The sequence below is a fragment of the Morus notabilis genome, unplaced genomic scaffold (genome assembly GCF_000414095.1).
Source record: "Morus notabilis unplaced genomic scaffold, ASM41409v2 Scaffold1040, whole genome shotgun sequence".
Classification (NCBI taxonomy): Eukaryota; Viridiplantae; Streptophyta; class Magnoliopsida; order Rosales; family Moraceae; genus Morus; species Morus notabilis.
The window spans coordinates 147657-160584 of record NW_010367203.1 but is presented as its reverse complement, the minus strand read 5'-3'; the positions used below and the strand labels follow the sequence as shown (position 1 = coordinate 160584).

General features: G+C 37.7%; 2 protein-coding genes across 3 annotated transcripts; both read right to left on the bottom strand.

The window, feature by feature from the left end:
* Positions 1 to 8: 8 nt before the first annotated feature.
* On the bottom strand, positions 9 to 2073 carry LOC21389086 (transcription factor HY5). Of its 2 annotated transcripts, none has more exons than XM_010112054.2 (4): positions 1803 to 2073; positions 1324 to 1504; positions 1030 to 1186; positions 9 to 125 (listed from the first exon to the last, which is right to left on the bottom strand). In XM_010112054.2, exons 1-4 carry the CDS (start codon positions 1897 to 1899, stop codon positions 60 to 62), a joined length of 501 nt encoding a protein of 166 aa, XP_010110356.2. In that variant the 5' UTR covers positions 1900 to 2073; the 3' UTR covers positions 9 to 59. The 2 variants fall into 2 exon arrangements, with proteins under 2 accessions (XP_010110356.2, XP_024030520.1); XM_024174752.1 differs by having other exon boundaries at positions 1030 to 1171.
* Positions 2074 to 9705: 7632 nt separating this feature from the next.
* On the bottom strand, positions 9706 to 11974 carry LOC21389085 (protein OVEREXPRESSOR OF CATIONIC PEROXIDASE 3). The gene is made up of 4 exons (XM_010112053.2): positions 11592 to 11974; positions 11117 to 11503; positions 10274 to 10579; positions 9706 to 10078 (listed from the first exon to the last, which is right to left on the bottom strand). The coding sequence occupies exons 1-4, from the start codon at positions 11796 to 11798 to the stop codon at positions 9935 to 9937; spliced, it is 1044 nt and encodes a 347-aa protein (XP_010110355.1). The 5' UTR covers positions 11799 to 11974; the 3' UTR covers positions 9706 to 9934.
* Between the last annotated feature and the right edge of the window lie 954 nt (positions 11975 to 12928).

Below are 12928 nucleotides of genomic sequence, written 5' to 3'. Positions count from 1 at the left end.
AGCTCTCTTATACCATTTCTGTTTCCCCTTAGCTTCCCTAAGTCAACTCTCTTCCTCCCTTACAAACCATCAGCGTTTGAACCACCACTACCTCCTCTCCTACCCGCCGTTGTGTTCTTTAATATCTGCGCAGCACAAGTTATAAGGACAGACGTCATGATCATCTCGGTAAAAGAAAATAAATTTTTCATGCCACGTTACCGGAAACAATGAGAATAATGATGTCAAAAGAGAAGATACAGAAAAATAAAAGCAATTACTTTTATTATCATTACTTTTTGCCTTCAAGCAATAAGTAACTATTGCTATTATTATTTTTTAACCCAGACAAGAAAGGGGACGAGTTATCAATAATAGAGTGATGGGTTTGGTCAGGTGGTCCTACCAGCGAATTCTCATCAGTCATCAATGATTCAAATTAAGACCACATACGAATAGGCATACCATCACTTAAATCATATAAGAACAGACTCAACACTTTATGATGATTGCCGGCTATTATTAAATATATTTAAATTTGTTATAGTTATGGAGATGTTAATTTCTCAAAATATAAGGGTTAGTCTATGATCCTACCGATGGGACGGTCCCGTCATTATAACTTATAGAAATGAAAATGTAATATAATATTTATTTAATTGAACATCAATGCTAAAATTGTGACAGCTAAAATTGTAAGACACCAAGATAATTAGTGATCTCCTGTCATTATTACGCCATTTTAACGTCCTTATTATGTCAAAACTAAATTAAATTGTAAAAATAAACTAGAATAACTTAATTTCTTAGTGTTAGGCCTTTCAACACTAAATAAATGTAATATTATGTTACACGATATCTATTTACGTTAAATATATGTTACGTTCTTATTTTTACATATTACGATGGTTGGACCGTCCCACCAATGGGACCTGACAACACGCTTATGCATACATATTGCCCAGAAATTGAGGATGATGCATGTATTGATGTTCTGTTACGAGCATATGATGATGATGATGATGCAAAGATGGATAGGGATGGACATACATGTCTAAGCATCTGATTCTCATTCTGCAAAGTGGAAAGTCTCTCTTCAAGCTCAGAGTTCTTTTTCTCCAAATCTTTAACTCTAGTTTCCAGGTCACTCAAGTACGCCTTCTTCCTTTCCCTTGCTTGTTGCGCTGAAACTCTGTTCCTCAGCAATCTAATTTACATTTTTTTTTGTTTGAGGGACAAAAAAAAGAACACAATAACTGCCACTGGCCCCAAAAATAAAGGCCAAAAAGAGCAGAAGAACAAATGCAAATAATAATATATTGCAATACAATTATCCATTTTTACCTCTTTAGCCTCTTGCTCTCTTTGTCAGCCGGGTTTCTTCCTCTCTTTCTCTGCCCTTCCCCTGCGACCAGGACCCGGTCCGGACCGCCCACCGAACCGGTATCTCTGCCAGAAGCCGATGCTCCGCCCGATTCGCCGCCGATCTCGGGAACTCTTCTGATCTCCTCATCGCTTTCCATCGCTATATTTCAGGAAAAATAAAAGAGAGAATTTTTAAAGATTTTTTCTTTACGAAAATGAAATCAACAATCAAATAAGATCGTCACCGTCCGTTGCTTTTCAAGTCAAAGAGATTAAAGACAGTTTTCTAAAATGCAATTCCAGGGAAAATTAAAAAAAAAAAAAACAAATTTTGAAGATACGCATTATTAAATTCAACGAATTAAAGGTATCAACCGTGGCTAAACTTAATCAAATGCATAATTACATTAGTTAGAGTTGTAAAAGAAAAAAGAAAAAAAAAAGAAAAAAAATCGTACCTTCTTTGACTTCAACTTGAAGAGCAGAGCTGGAGGATCTTTCGCTGCTTGAAGGCAGAGAGCTGGCTGCGATTGAACTCGTTGCTTGTTCTTGCATTTCGCTTGCAATCTGAAGAGAGAGAGAAATTGATTTTGAGAAGAGATTTTAGAGAGAGAAAGAGGGGAAAAAGAGCGGGATATTAGTGCCGCGATGAGTTGAGACGAGAGAGAGAAAGAGCGAGAGAGAGAAAGAGCGAGTATGAATGAAGAGTGAGCGATCTGTAGCCGTCGCGTGTTTCGGATATCAACGGCTCTGCAAGTGGTGAACGTGGAGGAATAAAAGCCATGAGGAGTGGGTTGGATCAAAGGTTTGGAGATGAGGATCGTGGAGATTTTGTGGCCGTCGGATCTGTCAACATCGGACGCATGGGACGAGGGTTGGTCTGAATGCAGTGAACTGGGAGTCTGGGACCACCTTATGTGCTGGCTGAAGGTAATATTGACTCTGTTTTTTTGTCATTTTTGAGTTAGGTAATTTGAAAGTTGATTTTGAGTTTAGTTTGAGTTATAACTTAAATTAAAATTATAATTTGAATTAAAATTTGAGATTAGAATCTATTTGAATTTGTATTTGTTTTAATTAATTTTGAGTTGTGAATAGTATCCTGAAATTTTTTTATTTATTTCATTTAATTGATTTTATGCAATTTAATTTGAATAAATAAAAGTGAATCATAGTAATAAATTTAAAAACAACGTAGACATTTTCTTCATTTAATAAATTAAAATACCATATAAAAAATTACTAGAAGATGAGTTTCCATTATAAATGGAGAGCAAATAGTCACAATATATACATAATTAATATCGCAATTCTCCATACACTATTATTAGTGCGTACGACAATTACGGTACATTGCTCACATTGTATGCGCTCTTGCATCCCTTAACACATTCATCTCCAATTCTACATTATAATTCATTGGTTGTCTTTCGCGATTGTTATTGTCATTGATAACCTCTTTAACATTCTGTGGATCAATGTCTGCAACCGGAACGCCATCTTGTGAGTACTGATCCAATAGTCTATCTTTATTACGGTACATGTGGATAAAATTATGAACTATAGCACATGCAACCAGAACCTTAACTTGCTTTTCAATGGGGTAACGGTTAATGCTTTTCAAAATACGAAACCTAGCCTTCCATACACCAAATGTTCTTTCGATTACATTACGCATGGAGGAGTGTGTGTAGTTGAACAATTCACGTTCACTGCGGAAGCCTCTACCATGTCGATTCCTATACTCTTGCAAATGGTATGTTGTTCCCCGATATGGTGCCATGAAACATTCGTTGTTTGCGTAGCCCGAGTCAACGAGGTAGAATTTTCTTACATGTATTTAAGTAATCACAATCAACAGTTATACTCTGAATGCCATCTTATGAATTAGGTAGATGTAGAAAGAGACGTTTGTTTCAGTTACCTGGTAGCAGCTTCGGAAATCGTTTCCGCGGTTGATCTAAGGCGGATGCAAGTACTCTCGCATCGTGTGCTGAACCCTCCCAGCCAGATAGCATGTACCTAAATCTCATACCAAATGAGCAAACTGCGAGCACATTAAGCGAAAAGAACCTCTTCCTATTTCTGTAAAGTTCGGCCGTTTCACGGGGAGGCACACATGGAACGTGCGTACCATCTAGTGCTGCAACACAATCCTTCAAATTAACAAAATTATGTCCGTTGTTATGTTATGTGTTAGTTAAACTCATTTTGTGATAAAATATGACTAAAGTTATGAAGTAGATAAATAAATTTATGTAATAAGTTCGTAACTTACGTCGAACCACGGTGAATACTTGTTTCCACCTACAATTATGTGAGGATCCACGGTAGAAAAATCTGGATGCCGTATGAAGTTTGTTTTTAATTGGCAAACCGCTTCAAGAACTTTCGTGAAATACTCTGATACCGTGGATCCCGATCGCTGCCAATGGTCATGCTCCTCCTTATTAGTTTGGTCTTGACACAGTATTGTAAGGAATATGAATAATTGCTCATCAACATTAAGGTTGACTGTCGGTTGCAGTAATCCCCTTTCCTCAAGGATTGAAGATAGGCGTTTAAAATCGTCACTACTCATGCGAACTTTGTCGTAAATCACTTCTGGACTCCCATTGAGATAGTAATCCACTTTAAGCCTACCTCCCCAGCCAGAAGTGTGCTTTCGGCATGATGGTTCTCTATATACAAATCCAATGCATAACAAAGTTGCAGCCGCGACAACTTGCCTGAAAAATTCATCGTCACTATCGTTGTCTGGTGATCCATGCCTTGGACAACCGTTCCTATGGTGATCCATGTCTGTCAAAGTTTCCAACTAATAACATGAAAGTTTAGGGGTTTAAGAAATATGCAAATATCAAAGTATTTGATCATCACCTGTTTAAGTAATATTGGTCATCTATTATATGTCAAACAAAAATAAATACTCATTAAACAACAACAAGTCCAACAATATTTACAAACATTCTAAATATCTATGGTCCTCAAATAGCCCAAAATTGGACCAAATGTTAATATGCATCTAAAACAAGTTCAAATACCAATGTCTCAGAATCATAGAGTACAATGAATGAATTAAAAAAAGAACAAGAAGAACACAATAACGTTGTTGATGAGAATGTCAACCGCTATCTCTTCCATTTCGGCCGGAATATGGTGGAAAGTTCAGGGGCATGTATGGTTGAAGGAAGGGTGTGAGAAATGCTGGTTCATTGGATTGCTAGACTGAAATGGCGGTTGTGGTCCAAGCATGAAGTAGGTTGGTGCTGGAGGTGGGACTTACTTATTTGCATGTTGCTCCATCGTCCGTTGAATCCAAACCAACCGATGATGATCCTTCATGCGCAAAAATGGCCGTTGAAGTGTACCATGTGTCGTAAAAAAGTTCAACATAAAAAGATATTGATCTTGAGGTATTTCCAACTCTCCAAGTAAATCAATGCATTTGTCCTTAAACGTCTCATTTTCAACAGAATTCGGTGTGGTGGAACTTTTAGCTCGTTTGCGACCACTATTTTCAATAAATATTAGGCAATCCACGGCACGCTCCATGAAGTTTGGTACGCGTGTCTGACTGTTTCTACTTGATCATTTATTATTTAAACGGGACTGTGAGGCAACATGTGGGATTCGGCCACCACTGCTTACACTGTGCCTCATTTCTATATATGTAGTATCGACTATATCATTGAAGTGTTGGGACCCTTCGTCAATGTCAATGGGGCTGCCTGGGATCGATTCTGGGGGATGTGGTGGAGTTATAGGGGTTTCTTCTTGGCCGTACTCATTTACACCAGTGGCATGTGAATTCACAAATGCGCAGTAATACAAATCATAATCCGCTAAAGGCTTCCTTCTTGCCCTTTCAACCTCAGGATGGCTCTGCATATACAGTAATAATGATAAAGTATGGAATATTTCTTTTACTCTGATGAAGGGGGTAAGATTAATGTAAGTAAAGTAAGACAACAAGGCATACAACAATTACGGAAATCATACGATGAACTTACAGTGACAAATTGTTGCCAATATTGATCGGTGCAGGTTGGTTTCCTCTCAATTGGATCCCAACCAAGGCCAGTAGCAGTCCGAAGTAGGAACTCTGCGTCAAATATTTTTTTCAACCTCCCCGCTTTTTGTTTAACTTTATCCCAACTAAGTGGGACGCTGAAATGGTTACTTAGCTCCGTTGTCCATTGCGTGAATTTGTCTCAATTCGGGGTGGTACCGGCGGAGTTCAATTAATTGAACTCACCTAGACGCCTAAGCAGTTGCTCTTCAGCTTCAGGGCTCTAATTTATAGCTTTATCTCTCTTTCTCACCATCTAGGTATTGACAATGCCAATGTGACAGCAATACATAGGTACATAGCATATAAAATTCATATGATAAGCACGTTTTTTGGTAAGTAGACTCAGAAATGTATAATGGCCCTTATCGTCCCCTTATGGAGCATTATTCTAGGCTATGACAACTAAGCTACAAAGTTTAACTTCACTTTAACATGGTGGTAAGTGCTAAAATGAACAATATGTCATGGCTAATTAGATAAACCGACAATCAATACTCGTCACCCCTTACAATATCACTCGACATAAGGACCAAGGCCAACAATCACTTGCTATTCATGTGAAAAACATGTGATTGCTGGATACAAATCCGGTATGGAGCATTATCTTAGGCAATGCCAAGTATGCTACCAAGGTTTACCTAACTTAGGAATATTGATCGAGAAGGCATTTAGGGTGAAGTAAATCAAACATACCAACCAAGAGTAATTAGATAAACCGGCAACCAATAATTACCATAAGTTTGAATATCACTAGACATAAGGAACTAGGCCATCAAACAGACTGGAATCATCATAGCCACGGTGACCATGTACAAAAAATAACAGTCATAAATGAACTAGCATATAGCAGTACTTTCACCTAAATCAAACACGAAAAGAGATCAATAGGAGAGCCAAATTGCACAAGAATTCATGACTGAGAAATGTAATGGCTTTGATAGCAATTTTGAAGTTTAGAAGCTAAAAGTTTATGGTTATAAAGCTTAATATCACATAGCTTTATGGTTACTGCTTCTAAAAATATCAAATTACATAGCATAAAATGAACACTAAAAACAACCAAGCGAACCAACAAACAAAAAAAAAAAAACACTAGAGGTCCATATTTCTGATTCCCTTACTACTAGTCCTACGCCTTCTCTCCTCTATGCTAGGAAAACTGTGATAGAAAAGTTCAGACGCAAGGACTCCAGTGGGGTAGTCATCTAATTCACCTTTCTTTCTTTTTTTCCCCTGCAGACTGTCACTCAATTGCCTACTTATTGTTTTCGGACTGTTCCTCAATTGCCTACTTATTGTTTTTTCCCTTGCGAACTATCCCTCAATTGCCAACAATGATTAGTGATTTTGTTTTTTTAAACCTAGTAAGCTAGGGTTCGGATGCTCGAAAAATTTGAGTCCACTGAGGTTAAAATCACACAAGCTTAGTGACTATGGATGTTAAATCACACAAGATCATAACACATATGAAATTAATCAAAGGAGTTGGTTCTATACTTACCGAATATGAGCCAACGGAGGAGGAAATTTGATCCCCTTCGAGATTCCCAAAACGTGAGGAAGGGTTAGAGTGTTTGAGGTACCGCCGACGACAACGGTAGGGGAAGGATGTTTGATGTCGCAATTGGAGAGCAGTACGCCGTGAGCTCTTGCTTCTACATCGGATGATGATGTTAACCCACCGAGGTTGCCGAACCGATGGGTTTGCTACAAATTTTCCCGTTTTGAACGGGAAACAAAAAGGATGCAAATGAAGCGACAATATTTGGGGGCTAGGGTTTCTAATTGCAGGTATAGGGGAAAACAATTGGGTTTGGGGGAGGAAGGTCTATAACGTTGAAGTAGCAAACGAGTATGGAAGAAATTGTATTTGAGATCTGAAGCTGGAAATCTCGAGCATAATGGAAGAAATTTTTTGAGATCTGAAGTTGGAAATCTCGAGCAGAGGAGCACGTGAAGGGTAGCGTGTGGAAGGAGAAGACCTCAGCTTCGGCGGGGAATCTCTCAGGAAGACCACTGTAGAAGTTTAGAAGAGTAACTCGAGTAAGTGGCTCTCCATTAACTCGAGAATGGGTGGGAAACTTGAGTTCAATTTTGAGTTTGGTCTCGAGTCTCATACGACGAACATTAACTTGGGCCATATTTCTTCACTCGAATGGGCTTTCTCCATTAAACTAAAGACAACCGAACAGGGCCATTGTTTCTCGATTTTGTAAAATGTGGTGTGTATTTACGAATAATGCCATGGCAGCACTTTGAATATCTGCAGCGTGGTGATGCGCACGTGCAGCGCTCGTACAATTTGGTTTTTTTTTTTCTAAGAGAGAGGACCTTTCTTTTTCCTCTTTTGATTTGATGAAGGATTCGTTAGTTGCATATTTGTTTGGTCCTCTAACAACATTTTCCTACGTTTTCCTATTTTTTTTAGGTAAAAATGGTGACGTTTATACCAATTGCAATTATTCGATGTGATAACTGATTTGTAATTGGGAAATGTCAAGAAAACCTTTATTGGTTCATATTACTATAATTTCCATTTATTTACAAATAGTAACTAGCAAATATAGATAACGTGATTTAGTTTAGATAATCATCGTTTTGGGGCTTTTGTTTTATTACTATAATAGAATCATCATTTTAGCCAAAACAAAGAGAAGGGGCCTCAATAATAGTAAACCACATACGCAAAGGATTCGTTCTTTTTACAAGTTCTATTACTACATTGTTTTTTTCTCAAAAAAATTTAAATAAACTTTTTTTATTTTAGTGTTTTTCTCTTACATACACAACTCAAGTTTTAAACTTGAGTTGTAAAATAAACCCTAAAAAAATTAAAAGAATTAAAATAAAAAAAACGAAGTTATACAGAAGGAGGCTATTGCATAAAGTGGTGTCAACCTAACTCTAAAACCTGTTTAGGCGATGTGTAAGGTGGTTTTGAGTCCATCCGAACTTGCAAGAAGTTCAATGTTTTTTGAAAATTTTATCCTTGTTTTTACTTTCGCGAAATAATTATTGTTGAACTACATATTTGTAGTAACACACGGTACGCTACTATTCCAAATAAAAAGAAAAAAAAAAAAAGATGGTATGATCATAACTTGGTGTTGGTGATAAGTCTAATAGTGAATTGGAAATTGACGAGCTGCTGATCGAAAGTGAAATTTCTTCTTTTCTTGTAGTCCTGGTCCCAAAAGTCATTTTACCAATTCATTCCCACACAAGACACAACCTTCAAAACCAAGAATCGTATACGTCTCTTTCCCGAATATGTACCAGGAATCTTAAGACTCAAAATAGAGACTCCATTTCCCTAGTTTCCTTCTCAAGCACTGCCCCAGGGGCTTCTTTTTCTTTTAATTTTTAATTTTTATTTCGACAAGGGACTCGTCCCGTTTCGTCCCCCCCAATATTTACACAAAAGGATCTTTCCCTTTCTATCTTAAAGTAACTTTTTCTTAGAGAGAAGAAATTGTGTGTTGGAACAGCCAAGGACACAGCTAAGCAGGTCAGGGGATGATAGTATTAGTATTATTAGTATTGGCATCTAAGTGGAGGTAGCTCTTGTTCTGAGCTCGCTTTTATTCATTATATTTTGTATCCAGTGTAACGGAAAAAAAAAAATGTAAAAAGAGCAAAGTCGAATAACAAAAAAGGAGATTCAGTTAGGTTTTTTAACCGTTCAATCTGCGTACTTTTTAACTTTTATATGATTTTATACAGATCTAACGTATAAAATATTTAGTCTACTGATACGTTAACGTACCGGAGAAGGTCTTAAAAAAAATTAAGATATGCTTTCTGTTAATGGGGATATGCTTTAATGCAAATCTTTTGTCGTCTTGAGTTTGAAAAGACAACTAAAAACAACGGGAAATGAAAGATGAGAATCTAATGGAGACTACATTAACTTGAACAATAATCACCACCACGCAAAGGACACAAAAATTGTAACGACAAAACGGGGGAAAAAAAAAAGACAACAATAAAATGTATAACGACATCAATTGAGAACGAAGCTGACATGTAAAACGTTGCCACCCTAAAAAACGATATGTCGTTTAGAGTATATTACTGTAGTTCGTTTGAAGACATTTCGTATTCAATCATGAAAAAGACGCACTTCGTAGTTTGTATTTCAGAATTTTCAGTTATTTCCAACTTCGCAAAAGAGAGTGTGTGTGTGTGTGTGTTTTTTTTTTTTTTTTTAATAAATAATCAAACAAGTAAAAAAAAAAATCACAAGAAAATAACAAAAGAAATGCCACCGTTGAGATGGCATTATATAAGGAGAATCCTGTTCCAATTTCCAAACTAAGGCTTCAGCCCAAAAAGAGTCCTCCAGAGTAAAGCTTAGGCTTAGGCTTAGGCTTAAGCTTAGCAGTAGTATCACAACATACTTTTAGATTTCTACGACATGAAAAACAAAGCAAGTAATTCTTCATCTACTCCTTGTAAGTAAAACATAACATAACATACAACTTACCAAGTGCATGCCTCTGTCTATACATTCCTTCATTGAACAGTATTGTGAACAGATCGTTGATATGGAATCCGCTGGTCAGGAACCCCTTCTTCAGAACGCTTGTCCTCAAACCATTTCACAATCCTCTTGCGGGGCAGGTTTGTCACATGCACAATGCTGCTAATCATCGCATTCTGTGTCGTTTATCAAACACACACACACACAGACCATAATTAGTAAACTACCATAATTAGGAAACTACCCCAGATCATGAAAATGAGTTTCAGACAGAATTATATATCTCACTTTACGTGGCAACAAGAAATGCAGTAAATTGCTTCACTAGCCATGAAAACTAATACGGGAAAGATAATAGAAACTTCACTTACGGTTGGTCGCTTTGTTCTTCTATAAACATCTTCAAGAGTTTGAAGGTGAGCTTTCTTCAGCCTCTTTTGGTTGGAGAATCTTTGTTGCATGACATGAACCGGAACCTTCTCCGCAGTGTCTGATTTGGGAGTAGTTGTCTTCTCCACAACAGTTTCTATGGTCTTCACTTCAGTGACAGTTATTGTCGGAGGAGGCTCATGATCAGGCAAAGCAGCACTCATCATCAGAAGATTTGGAGGGGGATTTCGTAGCAATTCGAGAACAACAGGCCTGTCGAGACACAGCTCGGCCGCAAGACTTTTGATCTGCATTACAATGCAAATAGTTAGGCTCTATTCTCAGGTGCTCTTAAAAATGCTCATCTAATATAACTAAAATTGAAAGTGAAATTATTGCAAACAAATGCCACACCTTCACTGATAAATAATGAAACAACTGTACTTATTTGACAAAGGACATAAACTCGTGGGATGAATATGGGTAAAATTTAAAATGAAGCCCTTTTTTTTATTTTTTATTTTTATTTATACAAGAACAGTACTTCCAATCAATCATATATCTCTTTAATACCCTTTTCCAACGAAAATATTTGAGATACAGTACAAGCAATAAGCACCAAAAATTCATCTTTCAACAAATTATAAACTACCACCTATTTATCCGAGTTCCGGAGTTAGACAATTTTCATGTGATTTATAATTGATAATTGTAAATTGTAACGTTCCCCATTTTTTTAACAAAAATAAATAAATAAATAAAAAAGAGCACAATCTGTAAAAGAGCATCCAATCCAACATTACTACCGAAAGTTCATGAACTTCTTAACAAAATCAAATACATACATTGGTCTTCCGACGACCGATTTTCAAAGCGGAAGCCAATCTCCGAAGTTGCCAATTCTTAAGCGTCACGGGTTGTTCTTCTTCCTCTTCCTCCTCCTTCTCTTCGTCCCCGTCCTCGTCTTCGTCTTCGTCTTCCTCTTCCATCTCAATAACCTCATCCTCCTCATCAATGTCGTAACCAGTCATATCAAACACCTCGGCAATTTGTTCGTCAAGCTTAGCGAGGTCTTCCTCGCTTATATCTTCGTCGTCGTCGTCACCGTCAAACAGAGATGGATCGTCCTTCTTAAGGTCTTCCTCAAGCTGCCTAAAGAGCGCCTCAAAAGCATCATCATCGATTTCTTCTTCCTCCTCTTCCAAACCTCCATTTCTACCCAACTTTTGCAGCTATTAAAGTTAAAAAGCGGAAAATTTTAACTAAATTAAAAAAATGAAATCAAATTAAAAAACAAAAGAAATAACTTTTCTATGAAACCTTGTTGTTCTTTCTCGGAGATGTGATTGCCGAGTTGCGGTTTCGACGGCGAGAGAAGACAAGCGTGGACGCAGACCGAGATGGAATTCGTTGAGGCGGCAGAACGAGATGGGCCGGTCGGCGGCCCAGAAGGACGGGTTCGCCGCCGGGACACGCGGCCCATTGGAGGCCGATGGAAGGAGCGTTAAGCGCTGAAGCTAAACCCATTTTTGCTTGAGAAGCGGTTCTTACTCTTTACTTTACTGACACGGAGACCGGAGAGAGTAATATTTTGTGTTCTTCGAACTACGAAGATAATAATTAGTCTGGTAAGGTTGTCTCTCTCTTGAAACGAAGCCGTTTACACCGCTTCGGCACAGCACTCTTTGAGTCTTGACTCTTCTGGATAAATATTCTAAACATGAAGAAGATTATGAAACTACGCCGTTTAGGTACTAACTAATATTTTCTTTTCCTGTATGACTACAAGCACCAGATCCCCCCTCTCTCTCTCTCTCTCTCTCTCTCCGTACCATCCGTCTCTCTTCTCTCTCTCTCTCTCTCTCTCTGTACGGCGGAAGGAAATTAGGCAATAATGGCGAATTCTTCATCGCCATCTTCGCGAAAACGATGGTTGAACAACGTCCCGTGGATAGCCTCGCGCATCTACTTCGTCTTAATCATACTTCAGGTCCCTCTTTTCAGGTAAACTCCTCTCGCTCCTGTTCCGCAGCGTTTTTTCTCCGCATCAATGTCGGAATCTAGAGGCTTCTCTCATGAAACATTGATTTCTTTATCCAATTCTGGTTCTGTAATCTTCCGATTGTTTTCAATTCTTCGTTTATCTCCGAGATCCGTTTGTTTGTCCCACGGTTTTTGGTTGCTTAACTTGTTCGGATGTTTAAAGTTTCTGACAACGATTTTGTTACGTTTCAGCATCTTCGTATTGGTAGTTTTTAAGCTTCATTGTTTTCCAGCTGCTGAAACTGTTGATTTCTGTTCTCTTTGCTTTAATACAAATTTGAATCGTAATTGATTGTAAATTGGAGTTTTAGTCCATCAAATTCTCTTGCTACATGGTGAAAATGACAAGGTGGCTATAATATTCTACTATTTCAGTTGACTTGATGCGGTGTATTGTTGGCAAATCTTGCTTCAGAAAATTAGTTGAATCTGAGTTTGTTCATTTACTCAGATTGTCCCAGTTTTTAATTTCTTTGGATATGTAAGTTCTGTGCTGGGAATTGGGATAATCTTTCCCGTCGGCAGTTTAATTTAAGATAAAATGATTTACTCACGCTTTTAGAGTAGACACAGGAATATAGAGATTAGCTATAGAAAGCATTGGCAATAAGCAA

Coding starts and splice junctions, on each gene's coding strand:
- LOC21389086 (XM_010112054.2), bottom strand. CDS start 1,899: ATGCAAGAACAAGCAACGAGTTCAATCGCAGCCAGCTCTCTGCCTTCA. Junction 1,505..1,802: donor TCAAGTTGAAGTCAAAGAAG/GTACGATTTTTT, acceptor CCTGAAATATAG/CGATGGAAAGCGATGAGGAG. Junction 1,187..1,323: donor GAGAGCAAGAGGCTAAAGAG/GTAAAAATGGAT, acceptor AATGTAAATTAG/ATTGCTGAGGAACAGAGTTT.
- LOC21389085 (XM_010112053.2), bottom strand. CDS start 11,798: ATGGGTTTAGCTTCAGCGCTTAACGCTCCTTCCATCGGCCTCCAATGG. Junction 11,504..11,591: donor CTCCGAGAAAGAACAACAAG/GTTTCATAGAAA, acceptor TAACTTTAATAG/CTGCAAAAGTTGGGTAGAAA. Junction 10,580..11,116: donor TCGGTCGTCGGAAGACCAAT/GTATGTATTTGA, acceptor ATTGTAATGCAG/ATCAAAAGTCTTGCGGCCGA.